This window comes from Mytilus trossulus, chromosome 7 (assembly GCF_036588685.1).
Source record: "Mytilus trossulus isolate FHL-02 chromosome 7, PNRI_Mtr1.1.1.hap1, whole genome shotgun sequence".
Classification (NCBI taxonomy): Eukaryota; Metazoa; Mollusca; class Bivalvia; order Mytilida; family Mytilidae; genus Mytilus; species Mytilus trossulus.
The window spans coordinates 10,358,737-10,374,288 of NC_086379.1; the positions used below are offsets into that span (position 1 = coordinate 10,358,737).

At 30.6% G+C, this 15,552-nt stretch overlaps 1 protein-coding gene across 1 annotated transcript; it reads left to right on the forward strand.

Moving 5' to 3' along the window:
- The first annotated feature begins 11,373 nt into the window (after positions 1-11,373).
- On the forward strand, positions 11,374-13,837 carry LOC134726144 (RYamide receptor-like). The gene is made up of 2 exons (XM_063590543.1): positions 11,374-12,078; positions 13,772-13,837. The coding sequence occupies exons 1-2, from the start codon at positions 11,374-11,376 to the stop codon at positions 13,835-13,837; spliced, it is 771 nt and encodes a 256-aa protein (XP_063446613.1).
- Positions 13,838-15,552: the final 1,715 nt, after the last annotated feature.

The window sequence follows — 15,552 nt, forward strand, 5'->3', positions numbered from 1 at the left end:
AAAAACACGATTTAGTATTTCATGCGTAATGAATCCTAAAGTGGGTACATTTATCTAGGCGAAATAACATCGATCTGGAAACTTGCTGTTATGGACAAAACAAACCATTTGAGAAATAGCAATATGTGAATGGATTCAGCTAATTCATTAGTGATATAAACAAAACAGACGACAGTCTTTTTCCGGTCGCTCGATTTACTGTATTTAGAGAGAAGTTGGCCATAATAAGATAACTGGAAATTAACAGACGTGAAGAGAGTTAATTGCAGGTCAATGATACAACTTATTCAGTGGGAAAATAGACATAGAATTAATTGTTTTCGAGATTACGTGAAATATGCTATTCTGAAAAACATTAAAGAAGCCAAAATGTTTTTTTAAGTAACCAATGAAATACTGACTGATTTATTGAACAATTTCAAAAGAAATTTGCTTGTCTCATTTTACCTAACCAGCGCTAAAAAATCAGACAGAAAAGCAGTGCTACAAATAAAATTTGCTAACACATCGTTGTCAATATAATGAAATTGATTATGTTTAATGCAACTGTCATACAAGTGAGAGGTTGAGCTAGCCATAAAGCAAAATTAATCCCTCGTTTCTACATAAAAGAATAACAGTACCAAGTCAGGAATATGAGAGTTGGTATCTATACGTTTGATGCGTTTGCGCTTGGATTTTGACATTTGATGACAGATTTCCGTTTTGAATTTTCCTTAGAGTTCAGTATTTTTGATATCTTACTTTTAAGTATGATTGTTTTTAACAGAACTAAGAGATGACTTCACTTTTATTTTTTATTTCTAATTTTACAGTCATATGGAGGTGTGATCCATGCTAGTAAATTTTGATACTATTAAAAAAAGAAGTATCAAATTTGTTCTTCATATTCTATTTTTTCTAACAAATAGCATTTATCATGTACATCAACTATTTATAAATCAATTTGTTTGATCAGATTCACAAATCTGTGGCTTATGGATTGTGTTCTGATTTTTATGAATAAAAAAGACTTAAGGTGGTACCTAACACTACAGGGAGATAACTCTGTAATATCAGCTAAACGTTTTAATGACGTCGTGTTGTAAGGGAATAAAAAGCTTTTCAATGATCAAAATTAGTGTTTCCCAAACTGCTATATAACCAGTGTAATTGTTCTGATAAAATGCTTGGTTAAAATTTTTTGAAATTTTTATATTTTTGTCAGATGGTCAAAGTTAATATTTATTCAAAATTGTATGAATATTAAACGAGCCAAACTAATTTTAGTCAAGGTGTTGGGTACCACCTTAAGGTTCAAAGAGGCTTGGCTAGGTATAAAATACCTAAAAAAGAAGTAGAATGTGAAACTAGGCAAATGAACAAAAGGTACAGTAGAAGAAGTCAGCTCCGATCATAAGGACACCCAATTAAAATTCTGGACATACATCAAAAGTAGAGACCAAGAACGGATAGAATTTGCACTCCAACCGAATTAATGGAATGTCTTCAGAGTGAAATTCTAAATGGTAGATTTTAGTCAGTATTTATCAAAGAAAATTATACCAACTGTCGAAACATAGGTAAAAGTCCATTTTCAGCCAAAATATAAATTAAAAATAAATCATTTAACTCCCAAAACCAGCGACAACTGTCTGTTTTTTTTTAACTACTGATAATAATAAAAAAAAAAACGCAAAACATGGATTCTGAAAAATCATTCAAAACAGTGCATTAGAATCAAATAGATACTGTTAGGTAGATATCATCTTTTTTTCTTTTGAAAATTCGTCTAAAGAGATAACAAATCAACACAAATGGTATACTATATCGTCACTTCCATTCCCATTTTTATGTTCTATTTTCAGAAATTTATCTGTGACGATACGTATTTTTGGGTTGATTCATTCGTCTGACGCACAGTTCATAATTCTATTGTACTGTATAAGTATTCTTTCGTAAATAAATTTTGGATGTTTGTTGTTATTCTGTTGTTGTTGTTGAAATGTACTATTGTTTTATTCATTTATTAAATTCTCTGTTTTGAGTGACTTGAGTTTTCTTGCATTTTATTGCAATTTTTCAGTCATACAATGTTGTTATTTTAGAAGTTTATTTTAAACGTAAGCATATTAGTTATGATATATGACCCGAATTTGTTTCAGTCAAATCAATTCATGACTATAGAATAGCGGTATCGCAGTATACTACTATTACCTACTATTTCTACTGAACAGAACAGAAAGCAGAGCCTGATACATACAGGAGTTTACTTGACGAAAGCTTTCTTTTTTTTTCGAAATTATCACAGACCGAACAGACCTTATATGTAGCTGTGTCACAAATATTGTAAACAAAATTAAAATGACAGACATTATCAAATATCAACTGTCATAAGATAGGCTGGTTTTCGATGCATAAATATATCAGGATATTTGTGATAATTTTATGCACATTTACCCCCTGACAATCATAAATTGACTGACTTAACTATGTGATCTTGTTTTCTCAAAACTATTATACTGTTTTGTTAAATGCTTTACCTATCCAGGTCTTGTTTCATATGTTGTCTCCTTTATATGTACTTCTTGCTACTGTTGACAGTGTAAGTATGGTTTTTATTGATTTATATGAGCAAAAGGGGAATAGTCTTACAAAATACTAAAATGTGACAGCACTTAAAACACACAAAAAAATCAATAGTCAACTCTACAGTTTGAAAATAAAGATGCTCTATTGAAAATATTCAAAATTAAATTCGAAATTAAAAGAAAATATGAAGAAGATATCAGTTTTCTAGAATTTGCACAATCGATCAAAAAGGTGCCACATGACCACAAGTTGAAAAATTACATATTATATGATTATCAGGCTACGAATTGCCTAGTCAGGTCAAGATATGTCAAGTAAAAACTGTTTTCCTCTATTATATTATATCGATCAATTATATTTGATTTAAGCTGCCATGTATTTATTGACAGACGTAGGTATTTTCCTTCTATGAAAGTCCTATAATTGTTTTTAATTATACATTTTGTACTTGTCATTTTAACTCAGCAAATAATCTTATTAATGGTTTCTCTAAGAAGATCGATCGAATACTACATTCACCTTTAACAATATCAATTTACGTCTTTAAAGCTTTTCAAGGTTTTATATATAAGAAATACTAGAACACATCCACGGCCCTTGACTGAATTAAAGTACCAACGCCTTATTTTTAACCTGGGCTTTTCGTATTGGTATTGTCATCTGATAATGTCATGCTGATAATAAGCTGCACAGTTTCTGCCTCCCTTTTTTTAAATCCCGTAAATGTATCCTATATTTTGTATATGATTGTGTTTAGAATCAGAATTAAAATCATATGTTCATGTGTTTTATTGCATTGTACTTATTGTTTTGGGGACGTTAACTTTCTTATGGTTAAACCTGTCACAACCACGATAGGTTACTGGGGGACAATGCTCACATTAAATCTATACCGAAACAGAGTGTTAAAATTTCTTCTTTTGCACCATATTCTATGGTGATTGTCATATCAAAGAAGCAGGATACATTGTACATACCATACATACAACCAAAACTACTTGTGACATACACTATTGGTATCGGTATCGGATTCGACCGGAACTTGTTAACTTTTGATAATGTTAATTATGTGGAAAACCAAAGGGTCTGGAATGGTGTAGTTTACAAATTTTGAATTTTTCGAAAAACTAAGGATTTTCTTACGCCCAGGAGTGGATTACCTTAGCCGTATTTGGCACAACTTTTTTGAATTTTTGGGTTCTCAATGCTCTTCAACTTTGTATTTGTTTGGCTTTTTAACTGTTTTGATCTGAGCGTCACTGATGAGTCTTATGTAGACGAAACGAGCGTCTGGCGTATTAAATTATAATCCTGGTACCTTTGATAACTATTTTAATAACTCAGTTGTCCTTTATTTGTTATATATGAAGTTTAATTATTTGATTCGTTTTTACGTCAAGCCAGCTAACAAATTGAACCTCGTTTTTTTTTGTATTATAGATTCATATCTAAATTTTACTCCATATCACATAATATCTTGGAAGAGAAAAAGGCAAAATCATTTATTTCGACAAGAGACTGTAATCTTTGGGATCGTTATTTTCTCTTTGAGTTACCATCAAGTTAAAGAAAGCAAAGACCATCAAAAATTATACGTTTGCTGTTTTGTTGCATTTATAAATTTAATTGAAATACATACCTAGGAAAATACACTTCGTAATGAATAGGTATAATGTTGTAACATAATCAGTAAACGGTTTAGCTTTACAAATTATAAATATTCGCATTTAAACAACGTGTTTAAATAGGATAATGGGCAAAGATATGTTTTAAAAAAATTCTTGTTTTTTAAGAAATTCTATTATTTGTATTTCGTGATATCGAAAACATCATCATTTCTTAATTCTGAAACAACTATAAGTGAGCAATTAAACCATCGAAATCTATAGGTTTTTGTCAATGTAATCGCAATCCTTCTTTCATGAGTATTTAAAAAATAGAATGAAAAAAAAATGTGCCCGATAGACATACAGTGTCGGATCCAGAAGGGAAAGGGTGGGATGGAATCCACTTTTTTTTTTACGATTAATGCATTTTAATTGGAACATATAGTTGGAACCCCCATTTGTACCTGTTTAGAAATCCAACCTTATCTGTGTTTGGTGTTAATAAGCATTGCGAATAAATTTTATAATAAATTAAAGTTTGATTGTGGAAGCAGCAAATTTAGCAATGTTTTTGTCATTTATAAAGGAGCATCACTCGAGAAGGTGACAACACTCAATTCGAACTTGATCTGTGCTAATTCATAGTAAGCATTATTTGTATATATATCTCCCAACACATTTGGTCATGGACAACCAAAGTAAACATACGGACAGAGTGAAACGGCGAGGGCATGAAATTCAAAGTTCAACAACTCACGAGCTGATGATGATAAATGAAAACGTTGGTTCGTTGATATTTAGTATTAGTTTTATTTGTATTTTATCGATTTTTTAAAAATGTTTTACAAATAACCACCTAACCTAAAATATCAATTAGTTTCAGCATTAAAGACAATGTTTATACAATATATTACATTTGCTGTAACTTTTTGTATCAAAAGGACATCGATCACTAATTTGTATCTGACGGACAGTTTACTTATTTTAGCATAGCAATACTTATTATATACTTATATTTTTGTATAGATAGAGTGATAGTATTTAATCAGCTTATAAGGACTGTTTCATAATTTAGCTGCTTGTTCACAAATTTGATATAATGCTGTCACTACATTAACATTGTGTACTTTTAAATACAAAACCATAATAATAAAGATTGAAAGACTATTTTCAATTAGCCTGAGTCTAAACGTAAAATATACTAAGAGAATGTTTGGCTCGACCTCCTTAGGAACTGTATGTTGTTATGATCATCAATTTTTGAACAATTTATCTTACAACAGTACACATATATAAGGAAAATTGGTTAAAGGCATTTTATTTGGTATGATATTCTTTTGTTCATTGTAATAGTGAAGCGCCATATTAGAGATACACGATGTCCTTATAGAAGTTTGCTTCTTAACCATCTTAAAACTTCATGACTAAATTTTAATGTCACAAAGACTTAACAATAGACATCTGAAAAATATTTTCAATAACGCTTTCAAAAAATGCTTCCAAAGTTTTACTTGTTCAAAATGCAACCACATTTTCGTTCTTTGATTTTGATGACCCATGCATAAGGTCTTTCTAATGGAGTGTGTATATTACAATCAGTTAGAATTCCACAAATTTGTAGTGAAGTCATAGATTTCAATGCACAAACATTCTACATGGTTTTTGCATTACTAAAAATCTTTACAGTAAAGATAAAAAAATCTCCAAAAAATTAATCAATGGTAAATTAGAATGTTAAAATTTTATAAACTAGTTTATAATTGATTGACATCTTAATTTCCTAATTTAGTTATACGTGTTGTAGGTGGATTGTTGTCTGAAAGAGATATCATACCCTTTATCCCTTTGATTCGATTCACCCTGATATTCTAACCCTAATAGCAATAGTGTGCATTCTTTCTTTACGAAATTATATACACTTGAAACACAACATATTTTTTTTTCCATTTTGGAAATCATCGTGTCCTTACTTCAGATAAAAATAGAAAGATGTGTGCCTATGTGACCAGTCCCTACCAGGACATAAAAGGATAACAACTATATGTCACCGTTCATGCCTTCAAAATTCAACCGCAAAGGAAGCTATGAGGGCCTCGAAATGAAAAAAAAAATAATTCAAACAATATACTTAATAAAAGTAAAATCATTCAAAAAATGCTGAACTCCGAGGAACGGAAAGTCCCTAATTAAATGTCAAAATCAAAAGCTCAAACACATCAGACGGATGGATAACAATTATCATATTCCTGACTTGGTACATGTATTTTCTTATGCAGAAAGTGGTAGATTAAACCTGGTTGTATAGCTAGCTTAACCTCCCATTTGTATTCAAGTCGCATAAAATGTCATCATATTGACAACGATGTGTGAACAAAACAAACATGTAAATTTTTTTAAAAATATAGGTACAGCAGTCAACATTGTGTTAAAATCTCAATCATTATAAAAACAAATAAATATGTAACAAAGAAGCACAATAAGTCATATAGACAAAGCACATTAGCCAAAATGCAAGACAAGACTATTTATATCTATCATAGCAAAAAAAACAACAATTACGGGATGTGTAAGTACATATCATCGTCATATGTAACAAAGAAGCATAAAAGGCATATAAATAAAGCACAACTATAGCAGCAATGAAAGACAAGAATACACAAATTTTGCCATTGAATAATAACACAATGAAAAGATCTATAAGTGCAGTGTTAACAACCGTCACAAATATGCATGCACATTTAAAAACAATCGTTCACCATCAGCTGAGAAATTGAAAGAATTGACAACATTGCATCATTCAAGGTTTAGACTCTGTTTTAAACTATAGGAGTATCATATCTCAAAAATCCAATGCTTCTAGATTTGATGACTTTGATAAAGTTTCCGGTTTGAAAAGTTGGTGATTTTTTATCTATTTGAATTATCAAATACCGAAAAATCAGTTTTTAGCTTATCTGATTTGGCTGTCCTATTAGACTGTATCTGCTGAATAATGTTTTTGATTCAGAAGTTTTTAATTTATTAGGCTACGGAATATTATTTATACACGAGCAGTTATCTAGAACAGCGCTACAAACTCAAATAATGTTGTTCTGCGCTTTCATATAGTTGGTTGTTATACATCTCTCATTGGCTATGGGGGTTTGATTGCATATATGTAACTGTCACACGATTCATAAGCTACAACATGAAATAACGGACCAGTTCTTTCCGTCTATAGAATCTTCATAATTCCTTTTTTTAATATTTAGATTTGCTAGGATATATTAAGTGTTTAATCTTGGAGTGAATCTACGTTTCTTTTGTTGTTTAGTATATTAATATCAAGTCAGTTCTATCTCCCATATGATATAAAATTGGTATCATGCGAGTTTGTAGAACAAACATTTTACATAGCGTCCGGCCTTGTTAGCGCTATCACATGTACAATTCTTGTGAGGTTTTTGTAAAATATATATCATAGATTTATTTTAGCAATAATTTGAATGAGTTTCAAATAATTTTTTTTTAAAAGAGTTATTTCCCATCGAATATCGTTAGCACTCTCATGTGTACAATGACAGATATATATGAAACTTATATCGCATGTTTGTATTAGCAAGGTCTCGAACGAGTGTGAAAATCAGTGCTAACCAGTCGTTTTTTAAGAGTTTTTCCCTTGTAAATATTGATTATATAAAAAATTGGATGTTTATCTCTCATGTGTACAATTCTTGCCAAATATTCATGAAAGTTATATCATAGATTTATTTCAGCAATGTGTATGACATTTTCAAAATTAATATCCAATCAAATAATTGATTTAAGAGTTATGCCTTTGGAAATATTAATTATATAAAAAAATTAATTGCACATGTTCTCAAAACTTCATTTCTCTAAGCTAATAATATAGTTATGAGGACAAACAAGTTTGTTTAGTCATTGCCCCTGGACAGATAAAATATCCCTAACGCGGGGCATATTCGAACTTTGTTCTTTATAAAAAAAATAATATACGGTATATTTTTTTTATGCTCTCAATTTTTATTTTTTTTGTATTCTTTGTCAGTCGCAGATATTAATTTAACTGTCATGTTAAGCACGATTTCTTTTCTTTCCTGTGTTACCTGTGAGTGTATTTCTTATGTATTTGTGTAATTATCTTCCAAACGTATGCATACATATTCCCTTATTAGTAATACCGCAAGTGATATCTTTGACCAATATAACTCCAATCCAAACTGGAGTGCACGGTTTGCATGTACTCCCGAAAGGACAATACTAATATCCTGTTCTCGGCAGGCAACCATTAAGACTAAATAAAAAAACTAGATATGCAATCCCAAATAACACGTGATGATTCATGACGGTTAATTTTCAGGGTTAACATATCAACAACGATCCAGGCTGTCGTGTAGTCCAAGAATATCGAACAAAGAAATATGTTCTCTGTCATGACAGACAAATATAATAATCAAGAACTTGCGTTATTGTATCGTATATGATTAAAATATTAAATTTTGCATGTAACACGTTTTCTATTTGGTGTTTTTTTGTCTATAAGCTCATCCACATGATTTTTTTATTTGACTGTGACGTCATCAACGGGATTTGATATAGTAGTCCTAAAAAATAGAATTTAGAGCCAAACTATACGGAATGGTTGTATTTATATTACATACTGTCTTTACGAAATACATAAAAATATAGTATAAAATTCAGAAAGGAAATGGGGAATGTATCAAATCGACAATAACCCGACAATAGATCACACAACAGACGGAGGTCAACCTATGGGTCCTCAATGTAGTAAGAAACTCCCGAACCCGTAGGCGTCCTTCAACTGTCCCATTAACAAATATGTATACTAGTACAGTGATAATGAACGTCATTCTAAACTCCGAATTAAAGACAACAAACAAAAATTAAAAATCATACAAGACTTACAAAGGCCAGAGAATACTGACTTGGGACGGGGCTATATTGTGGAGGGGTTAAACATGTTTATGAGATCCCATCTCTCCCCCATACACCTCTACCCAATGCAGAAAAGTAAACGCAAAACAATACGCACATTAAAATTCAGTTCAAGAGAAGTCCGAGGATGTTACAAAAGAAAGGTGCACATTTTAAAATTCACTCGCGTAGCACGTTTTTCAATTTGCAACACATTTAAAATAAAAAAAATGTCTTCAAAGACAGAAAGAAAATGATACAGTCATTCTTTAATTAGAAATGCCGTTTACACGCATATAGCAAACAATTTCAATTTACTTAATTTTGATGCAATATAATATTGAATACACGCATACGTACACACTTAAATGCTCTTGTATTGCAAATTAAATATAAAAGAACAATTAGTAAACAGCAATTTAATTTCCGTCTTACACCGATGAACGAAAGCAAATCATCCCACATATTATCCAATTAAGATACATTACTAAATGTTCATAGTATTTTCTCCTGGTTAATAGACATCAGGTTAGACCTTTCTATCTTCATGGCGTCTTCAATGAATCCCCTTATAATTATTTTTTGAAGTATGCTTAGTTTATGTTGTGCGGCTTTTTGATGCTTTATCCTCCGAAACAATTAACAAATATGTGTACCTAACAGAAGACTAACGTTCATCTAAATGGACACATTAAATTAATTGATCAGCTGCCGTTATAGTAAACTGCATTGTAAAATTTATGATTTAATAGATTTAGAATGGTGAGGAAATAACATATTTCAATCAATAATTGTCGTAAATTAACAAAGAATGATTAAATTTGACTTAATGTCATGTGATTCTGGAAAAGTGTGCTTTTTTAAAATCTCTCGTTTTGTATGTTTGGCAAAAGCATATAAAACATTAAACAAATATCGAAAGAAAAGCATTTCCATATTTTCAATAAAATTATTAGACGCTGCAATAAAGACAAACCCCTAATTACAAAGCAGACAAACTAAAGTTATAAACAATTATCTTATGCCAGTTTTTGATTTATTTAAATACATGATGCTTGTTTCCTAGTAATATTGATACTGAGGTACTGAAAAAAATGCAATGATTGATGCAAAGAAAAAAGTGAATTATTACTTATGTTAACTTGATTATACAATAATTTCTTTTGAGCGGTGACTCGAATGAACAAAAATAAAGGGATAACAATTTAACCTATCAATATATTTCTGGTTAAAATATGACAATCAAGTCTTTACCTCATTTTAAGATATTTTCGTTATAAAAGCAGTGAGCTGAACGATAAATAACAAAAGAAACTAATTTGCAAGACGTGAAAACTCTTGTGAAGTTTGTATTATAAATAATTTTCTACACGGCTTGCATATTATAATGCAGATGTTTTTTTCTCGATATTTTTATAGTATGAAATATCAGATATTGTTTAACACGTGTAAGAAGTGATCAAACCAAATGTAAATTATATATCGTTTTATTGATTGTCTTATTAGTATAAATATATGTATACCACAGACACAGGTGATCAATAACTTTTAGAGTTGTGTTCGACAAACAACGATCCAAGACAGAACATCACTTATCAGGATGTTTCACAATGATTGCGTATTATCGTCGTTCCGAGATCAACAAATGCATCGAAGTTAAAATTGGAAATAAGTCGGAAACTTTGAAATGAGAAAATAAAACGACGTCGGATCATAACTTTCTTGAGAGTGAATTTTTTTTTCTTAAACTGATAAGTTTTAAATACATTAAAATTGATTGTTTAGACCTAGTAATTACACTGCAAAACAGGAATTGAACTGCATAACTGTTATATTGAGTTTTAAAGAAATAAAAAATGATTGCATGAACCGAGTAATTGCAAGGCAAAACAGGAAATGTACTGCATTACTGGTATAAATCACCAGCCCAGTAGTCAGCACTTCGGTGTTGACATGAATATCAATTATGTGGTCATTTTTATAAATTTCCTGTTTACTAAACTTAGAATTTTTCGAAAAACTAAGGATTTTCTTATCCCAGGCATAGATTACCTTTATAGCCGTATTTGGCACATTTTTTAGGAATTTTGGATCATCAACGATCTTCAACTTTGTATTTGTTTGGTTTATAACTATTTCGATATGAGCGTCACTGATGAGTCTTATGTAGACGAAACGCGCGTCTGACGTACTAAATTATAAATCTGGTACCTTTGATAACTATATTGATAATTATGATGTGTTAAGTTGGGAAACAAAAATGAACAACAGTTTCACAAATGAAACTTATATTTCTGAACAAAAGATTTCTCATTTTTTACAAACTATATTCATATTCCTGTATTCTATAATGGTAGTAATAGCTATAGGGGGTAATAGTATTGTTTGTTATCTAGTTTATGCGTACAAACGGATGAGAACTATTCCAAATTATTTTCTTGTGAATTTAGCCATAAGTGATATAATCATGGCGATTTTCTGTATTCCGTTCACATTTGTGGCCAATCTTTTATTAAACTATTGGCCATTCGGTGAAACCATGTGCCCTTTAGTGAGTTATTTACAAGTAGTAGCAGTGTTTCTGAGCGCATATACATTGGTTGCAATGAGTTTTGACCGCTATATCGTCATTGTTCACCCATTTAGACCACGAATTACTACAAGAAAAACCCTGTTTGTTATTATTATCATCTGGATATTATCTTTATCTATACCCATTCCAACATTAATCAAATCAAAAGTGCAATATTATTCAAACACAAGTGGCCAATGTTTAGAAACATGGGATAACAATCACACTTTAATGTATGCATACAGTACAGGAATAATGGTATTACATTTTTTCGGACCATTAGTTGTGTTGATATTCTGCTATAGTAGAATAGGATATAACATTTGGAACAAAACTCTTCATGGAAATGATGAAAATAAAAGACGATTACAGTTAGCGTCAGCAAAACAAAAGGTGCGTATTTTATCATATTAATTGACTATTTTAGGTCATGGGCATGGGCATAGGTATCAATATTTCTTTTCTTTATATGAAAAAAATCATGCAAATGTTTTGTCCGTAAACATTATGATGTGATATCATATGTTTTCCGAAAGGTGTCTGTTCGTGATAAGATATAATTAGTAGTGTCATTAGGCATCTTCAAGTGAGAGATGACAAAAGTCGTCCTGACACATCACAGAGATAATTGGACGAAAACAGACTTTTGATATTGATTAAATTAATAGTTATATAAGAATCAATGATTTGAAATATCATACGTTTTTAGAGTTGTCTAAGACCATTCCCGACTGACCTGATTGTGAAATCGACAAAAGTTGAATACCGCTGAAGGAAGAACAAAATACTGCGTTCTTTGCTAATTGAAGATTGTCGGGCTGAATTTGAGACGAAGTTAATATAAATATATATATTTTATTTGTCAAAATAGGATATTTACAGTATTAGTTATTATATAATAATAAAAAATTCAGACAGAAAATCTTTATAGAAAGCTAACCTTTAATTTGGAAATAATTAATTTGACGATAATGTTGTCGTTTTTAGGACGATTGGATTTTGAACATGAATTCTTAAAAAGGGATTTTAATAACATATACATATTCAAATCAAGGAACGGTAAATGGTCACTTTTCGAGAATATTGTAAACAACTCTTGGCCTTTAAACTATAATTGAAAATCGAAAAATAATGCATTTATCTCGTTTATCATTTGAAATATAAATGATTAAATTCTTTCAAAATAGGTGCATTACTAATTCGAATTTCAATTATCAACCGGTGCCAAAGTTGTATGCACTATTTAAGTAAAATCTGTGACATAGCCCATTTGATGTTACTTTAACGTAGGTAAATCTCATTCTTTGTCATGGAAAAACTTTTCAGCAACAAGAATAAAAGTAGATACTGAATATATTTCAACGATAAAGTAACCCTGCAACATAAACAAAAAAGAAGAGCGCAACATACATTTTGCGACTCAACAACAAAGAACTGGTCTCATTCCGTGCAGTGGTTATTTTTTTCAGGTATTTACGGGATTGATCGTTATTGATTTCGAATTCACATTATCAAAACTCTAATCAAACTTCTAATTAAACTTCAGGAAAAGCGCTAAATGTCAACGAAAATATGTTTCCCGTAATAATAATTTCAGATTCAACCTTTTCAGCCATTTATTCATGTATGAACTAACACTCTAGTCTTACAACTGCTTAACAAGGAAGTAAAAAGACAAACGAAATTCAGAAAAATGTTAATAATGTGTAACATTATTTGAATATTGATTACTGTGATACGTTTTCTGGCCCTTTTTTTATTCTGTAGAATGAAATTAAAGGATTTTTACATTCGAACAAGTGTCGTTCTTTTTCGGAAACGAAGGAAAATTATAACTAATTATTGTACATATCCCATCAGCATAAGGCAGAAAATATCATTTTAGTTGGTGCACGTAATCTGCTTTGATTTTTAAAACAAAAACACGAATATCTGAATGCATTATAAAACTTATAGTAAAAACAATGTTAATTGTTATTCAATAGGATATATAAGCACCAACATTACCCAAATAGTCATTTCTGTATATAAACACTGCCAAAATTAAAACAAATATGTGATCTTCAACGGTTATCCTCCGTTACAGCTCATAAAGGAAATGTTATTAACTTTGTCAACTCCAAGAGATCAGCGCTATGTTGAATTTGTCTGATAACTATACGAATCAGTAAAGTCCTTTTTTGTTACTCACTACATCAGATATTTCAAAAAGATGGTCTGTTTTTGGAACTAAGGTGTCAAATAATTTTTTCTCTGATCTGTATGAATTTCAGTACAAAATGAAACTCATCTTCAATAATTCCTCGAACTACATATATATTACATGTATGCGACTATCTCCTTTTTTTTTTATTGGAAAACTTTTTTACACTCAGATTCAATAGAAAGTTTTTATTAACTATAGTGTCATTAATCGAACAAAAGTCAGAATATTTTTATACATTATAACATGGAAGGTTTTTGAAGTAGCCATTTTCATTCTCAAATTTATCAATTTTCAGGAAATCGTTGAATATGCGAAAATTAATGTTGTTTGACTATTCTGTTACAATTAAATTTACAAAATTGTTAAACATGGTCTGAAGGGATAACTTTATTATCACGATACAATCAAATGGAACTGACAAAGGACTTTGGCTAAAAAACATTCTATAGAAAAAGGACGAAATAGTATTTAACCATTGAACATTTTCAACAAACTTTTATATATAATGCATGATGAAAAACGGAATTGTTTTTCGTTGTCTAGACAAAAGTTTCGACCAGTAGATTCAACCTCGCAACTTAACATACATAGCTAATAGATACTATATGTACAAATTTATTCATGTATGGTATTGATTACATTGGTTAGAGATATAGGGGGAGGGTTGAGATCTCACAAACATGTTTAACCCCGCCGCATTTTTGCGCCTGTCCCAAGTCAGGAGCCTCTGGCCTTTGTTAGTCTTGTTTTATTTTAATTTTAGTTTCTTGTGTACAATTCGGAAATTAGTATTGCGTTCATTATCACTGAACTAGTATATATTTGTTTAGGGGCCAGCTGAAGGACGCCTCCGGGTGCGGAAATTTCTCGCTTCATTGAAGAACTGTTGGTGACCTTCTGCTGTTGTTTTTTTTTTTATTTGGTCGGGTTGTTGTCTCTTTGACACATTTCCCATTTCCATTCTCAATTTTATTACCTGATGTTGCCCTATTTATGAACAAGACTAGTATAACCATTTTTTCTAAATTTGAAATTAGCCCTTTCTCATAACAGAACCGAGTTAAGTAATTTTCATATTTTGACAACTTAAAAAATATATTCAAGCATAAACGTCGTTTTTGTCAATTGAATATGACTACCAGTATAGATGTAATCACCATACTCATACACAAAAATAGTTGAGTTTCCGATTTGATATAATTAAAACCTTTTTAATTTTCATTATCCCTTTTATGTCATTTTAATCCACATTAATTTGCTGAGAAGTGAAAATCTGTAATCTTTTACACGCAACCTTCGGTGTCACGCATTATTTATATCTTCGGAAGCTGACTAAGCAAACTCACGATATCATACATTCTCCGATATAAAATTTTACAAGGTGAAATTGAGGATAACAATGCATTGATTGATTACGGATAATCAATCATCCGAATTAAAAGTAAATTGAACAAATAATTGTACTGCTAAGTTGTAAGTCTTAAAGGGGCACTAGCTGTCAAATTCATTGTAACCGATTTGACTCAAATTCTCATATTTGGTTTATAACAATGTAAAACATTTATCCAAACTATCAAAAGTCTAAAATAAACAGTTTACAGAGCATGGGGTAGATAATATATAGGTTCGTTTCGTGTGTATTTTAGTCCAGACGCCATCTA

What these genes read in the sequence shown, in the direction of transcription:
- LOC134726144 (XM_063590543.1), top strand. Translation starts at nt 11,374, where the DNA reads ATGAACAACAGTTTCACAAATGAAACTTATATTTCTGAACAAAAGATT. An exon ending in TAGCGTCAGCAAAACAAAAG is followed by an intron (nt 12,079 to 13,771) that starts GTGCGTATTTTA and finishes CCTCCGTTACAG; the next exon opens with CTCATAAAGGAAATGTTATT.